The sequence below is a fragment of the Lipotes vexillifer genome, unplaced genomic scaffold (genome assembly GCF_000442215.2).
Source record: "Lipotes vexillifer unplaced genomic scaffold, Lipotes_vexillifer_v1.1 scaffold91, whole genome shotgun sequence".
Lineage (NCBI taxonomy): Eukaryota > Metazoa > Chordata > Mammalia > Artiodactyla > Lipotidae > Lipotes > Lipotes vexillifer.
In genome coordinates this window covers 2,932,884-2,937,852 of record NW_006777583.1, presented here as the reverse complement: position 1 = coordinate 2,937,852, position 4,969 = coordinate 2,932,884, and the positions used below count along the sequence as shown (strand labels likewise).

General features: G+C 40.9%; 1 protein-coding gene across 1 annotated transcript in view; it reads right to left on the bottom strand.

The window, feature by feature from the left end:
• The window catches only part of NREP (neuronal regeneration related protein), a 27,984-nt gene extending 24,666 nt beyond the window's left edge, over positions 1-3,318 (bottom strand). The window contains exon 1 of the mRNA XM_007451204.1: positions 2,842-3,318. Within this exon, the coding sequence (XP_007451266.1) occupies positions 2,842-2,955 (114 nt within the window). The 5' untranslated portion in view covers positions 2,956-3,318. The remainder of the gene's footprint in view (positions 1-2,841) is intronic.
• Between the last annotated feature and the right edge of the window lie 1,651 nt (positions 3,319-4,969).

Here is a 4,969-nt window from a genome sequence, read left to right as displayed (position 1 = left end):
TCCCAAAAAAAAAAAAAAAAAAAAAAAAAAAAATTCTAAAATAAAACAGCTAAGTAAAAACCAAGGACCCATGTAAAATATAATCTTAGAAATTAAATTTAACAAAAAGCCAAATACAAATTAAAGAAATGTTGAAGATTTCTGCAGACTCACAAATATCTTGTTAATTGCAAAGAAGGGGGTGGGGGGGACTAGAAAAAGGTATGTTTACTAGAAAACTGAAAAAGCTGAGGGATGAGTTATTAAAAAAAAAATTCTAGAAAACGAAAATAAGGCAAACCACACTCAAAATTAAAACTTTTAACAGTCCTCCTAAAATGCACAATCCCAGATGAACTGTAGTCTATGTAAATGGTGCCCCCTGGAGTTGTGCCCAAAGGGTCCCCTACGCAGAGTACAATGTGATTAAAGCCTTGTAGTGTTAACAAAGCAGTTGTATTTTTTTGATAATGCAAAAGGCGCATTAGTATTCTTTAGTGCCTTCAAATTATCGTTGTGAAACATCACTTTAGGGTATGTCAAATGTCTAAATATTGAATCACTCTGTTTTGAATTCTGGAGTCTACTAGTTAATTTCTTACTCTGGAATGAGCTGACTATAAATTTGTATTTGGAATCGGCCCTTTACTAAGCAGCTCAAATACACTGAAATTAGATCCTCTTTAATGTTTTAAATTATGTAAATGGAAATACACATTTAACAGAAAAGGCATGTTTGTATATTTTCTAAAGGTGGCCAGGTGTTAACTCTATTGCTTCCCTAGTACTAGTTTCTACTGTATACGGGCTAAGTCTTTAAAAAGCCAGTTACAGAGATCAGCAAAGTAATCTGTTTTAATCAAGGAAAGAAAATAACTTCATTTTTCCAAAAAGGAGAAAAGCAGGTATAAGACCCCTCTAATATCAGTTTTTAAAAAAACACAGTCGAAACTTTTTTTTTTACATTAGAATGTGAAAAGACTGAAGACCTCAGACCTCCTGGAATAAGAGAATTGCTAGAAAGTTACTTGGAATCACCCACGGACAATAACTGTCGGTGGTTTCATTTCAGGCAATGGGCTTGTGCCAAAAGGGACTGACATCTTGATGAAAGGATCACCAAAAAGTTGTGAGAATTTTTCCATGACTCAAAATCCTTCCAAGAGCAACAAATTGTGATTTCTCATTCTGCCACCATACATAAACGACAACTGTAAGAAACTGACAACATGTAGTAATAACTCGAATTTGCTCTTCGGCATGCAAATCGTTCCAACTTTCATTCTCGGCTTTGGCACACATGCTTGCCTTCCACAAAGCTCACTCCGCTCACTACTATGGAAACATGATATTTACTCTTTGAGCCTGATCTATAGGGCTAGTTTTGGCAGAGTCAGTGGTCAAATTGATGTTCAACCAAACTGGTCACCTGACATATCACAACACACATGAATCTTCATGGTCTATCTATGGTGACACAAAGGGTAAGGTTCTGGGATAAAGAGCTATAAGACAAGATGATGTAGCCAGTCACAGTAAAAGATAATTAAATAAACAAAAATACTTTGCAGCAGTTCATTTTATTACCATCCTAGAACTCTATGACAATGGCTAGTTAGGAATTTAATATGGAGTTAGGAACCATTTGCACAAAACCTACTGATTAGTTTAATTTTCTGTTCATCACTTTTGCCTCCTACCTTAAGTTCCTTAATTTGGTCATTATCAATTTATGTCCAAACAAGATTTCTTTGATTAGGTGCTTTGACACCCACCTGTTGAAATGACAGGTGAGGCATATACAAAAAATAAGAGTTTACTTATTAACAGAATTCAAACAGAATTCATTTAACTGCTTCTGATTCATTTTTCTCGTTGGAAGCTTATACTTGGATTGTTCTCAAAGAAAACATCAAGTACATCGGATTCAATTTTGATTCATTAAATTCCTCCCTCGTTTAAAAGAAAAAATGAAAACTAAATTTGGAAATCACACACTCTAAGTGGCAAAGAGGTGTTTTAAAGAGCATAAACATCTGCAGGAGGACATGCTGTACTTAAGTGAAAAGTTTCATGACATTTCTGTTCTATTTTTCAGTTCAACTTTATTTCCATAGAGGAAATTTTTCAAAGAAAATTAATATACTTATTCAACTGTTTTTAATGTGTATTTCATCTATTTCTTTAATCAGTCATCAAACACTTAACTTCCTCCTCTGTGGATCATAATGCTTGTCAGAAATAGTTACACTTTCATTCAGAGCATAACATGCTTATCTTCTAAAACTGAGCAGCTATCTCTCATAAATGAAGTTATAAATCAACAACAACAAGAAAACACTATGTTTGAGATACAATAGACAGTGTATTAATATAAAAGTCCATGCTCTATGTATATATTGCTTTTAAAGACAGCAGATTTTATAGCTGTTGGATTAGCTGGACACAGACTCCTACTTTGGGGGATAAGTTCTGGCTATCTCTAATAGAAGACTCATTGCTTTATTTGAGCCCTACTGCTGCCACCTCTTCCATGCATGTCACAGCATATCACTCTTCTTAAAGAACAGAATGGTTTCTGTTGTTGGAGTTAAATAAATTGCCACTTCTGAAAGAGGAATTTCAGTTTTCTATTCAAAATGATTGAAAATCAAAAGACCTAATCCCTAATTCACCACATCCAGTTCATATAAACTGCTGTACTGCAAAGCTCCCCAGGCTAGAGACAGAACCTTTGAAAGGTCAGATGGGGTAGGAACAATGGAGGGTTCAGGCAGGATGAAGGTGGGTGGTTGATATTTATATGGAATAAAGACCGATAAGAAGCAACTGAGAATCTCTCCTCTGATGACCAATGCTTACCATTTTGAGAATCCTTAACAGTCTTGGCCTTGCACCCTCCCTCTCTTCAGTCCAAGGAGACCAACCAACCTGCAAAATATGTTTAAATACAGTAGACAAATTGCCACACCACATGTCAGCAAATGAGAAAGCCTGTTTAGAGGCTACAGACAAATAACCATTTTCTGTGGTTAAGCTAAGTTAAATGCAAATTATTGTAACCACTGGGGCTTCTGAAAGAGCTTTTCAATCGGTCTGTAGGCTTAAATAGGGGACAAAGGAATCCCTGGTACCTAGCTTCCCAGAGTCCTGGGCTATTCTTACTGTTGGGTTCATCTTTAAATTGCAGGAGTTCGAACTTAAAAGTAGAACCAAGTGATAAAAATAGATTGTTTTCTGGCTGCTCTTTGTTCCCAGACATACTACTGGCAGTATATTTGCAATCAAGACAGCAGAATAGGAATCAGCCTTCCACCGCGTAGTGTAATGCCTCAGAGTGGATATTTTTGGAAATGGCACTGCATTACATAACCTTCCGTGCTTAAAAAAAAAAAAAAAAAAAAAACTACACTGAGGGGGAAAAGTCAGGAATATACACCATTATGCCCTTCTCCCTAAACCAAATAAACATTAATGTACATGCTGCAGTGATTTTCCTCTCAACCTTTGTGTCATCAGAACACAGTTCTTTTGTTAACATAAGTTAAGACAAAAATTAAGATGAATGGAGAAACTAAAAGTTCTCTAACAGGGTATCTTAAGCTTTTCGAGTTTTCCTATAATGGTATTACAGATACATATAAATGCAAATGAGATTATTATCATCATCAAGCAAAAAGCAGTCAGTTATTTTTAAGCCCTCCCTCCCCTGAAGTTCAACTGCTTTATAAGAAAATACAGGAAAAAAAAAGTGTTGCAAGACCGAATGCCTGGAAAGACCCCAGGAGGCGACAGGAGCTTTGAAAGAGTAATAAAGTCTAAGGATGGAGGGACACAAATTCATTTTATAAAGGGGGGGGGGGGGGGGGGGGAGGCTTGCATGCACCAAAGTGCATCTCATGAAAAGAAACAAAACAGTTCCTAACAATGCTTTATGAGCAAGAAGAACAAAAATTAACCACACGAACAAGCAAAAAACCCCACCCCTTCGCAAAAGAATTCTCCTCTTAACTTGTGCATTTTTTTAAAAAAAGCCCAAGTTAAATTCCAGCCTTAATGCAGTAGGACCCAAAATGCCAGAATTTCTCCAAGTACAAGCTTCAGCTCTTTAAAATTAAGAGGGAAGAAGCATGAACTCTGCAGGGTCCAGCTAAGAGCAACGGCAAGAAATCGACACAAAAGAGAAAGCAGCGCTCCCGGCCGGGGATGGGAATGGCATATACTTACAGACAAAAGCCCCGCTCCCTGTTCACTCTCTCCTCTCTACACCTGAAACACAAATGTGGATGAAAAAGGGTATCATGCTAGAAAGACAGCTGGGGGATGGGGAGAGGGGGCAGGGGGAGGGAAAAGGGGTGGAGGAAGAGGAGGGAGGAGGGGGAAGGGAAACAAAACCCAAACCAGCTTCACTTCCAAGAAGTGCAGCCTTGGAAAAAGGAGGGGAAGGTCTCCCTGCCTCGCGCTCTCTCTCTCTCCAAGAGTGTGTGTCTCTTTCTCTAAGAGTCAGTTTCTTTCTCTCTCTCTCTCTCCCTCTCTCTGCTGCTAGTGTGCTAGTGAACAATGAGCTAATTCTGATGGGCTGGTGCGGCGCCAGCGCCCCAGCCTTGCTGCCACTGTGCTGCCGCGGCGGAGCCAGACTGCTTACTCGGCAGGAATCGGCGACTCGGGGCCCGGTCGGCGAGCGGCCAACGAGCGCGCGCCCCGGCCCTCGGCACCCAGGGCACCCCGCTGCCCCCACTGCGCTGGCCCGGGCCTGGGGGACAAAGGGGCCCGCAGACAGGCGCGCCGCCCCGGCCCCGCCCCCCGCAGCGCGGCGCGCACTCACGCCGGCCCGGCCTCTGTTGCCCCGGCGGGCTTCTTCGCCTCGACGTGCGGTTGCTTTTCAGACAAATAAGGAGGCGGAGGAGGCGGTTTGGGGGTGAGCCAAGCGTGAAGGCGGCCAGGGCGCTGCATAGCCCGGCGGCTGGCCAAGGCCGCGGGGAGAGGCGGC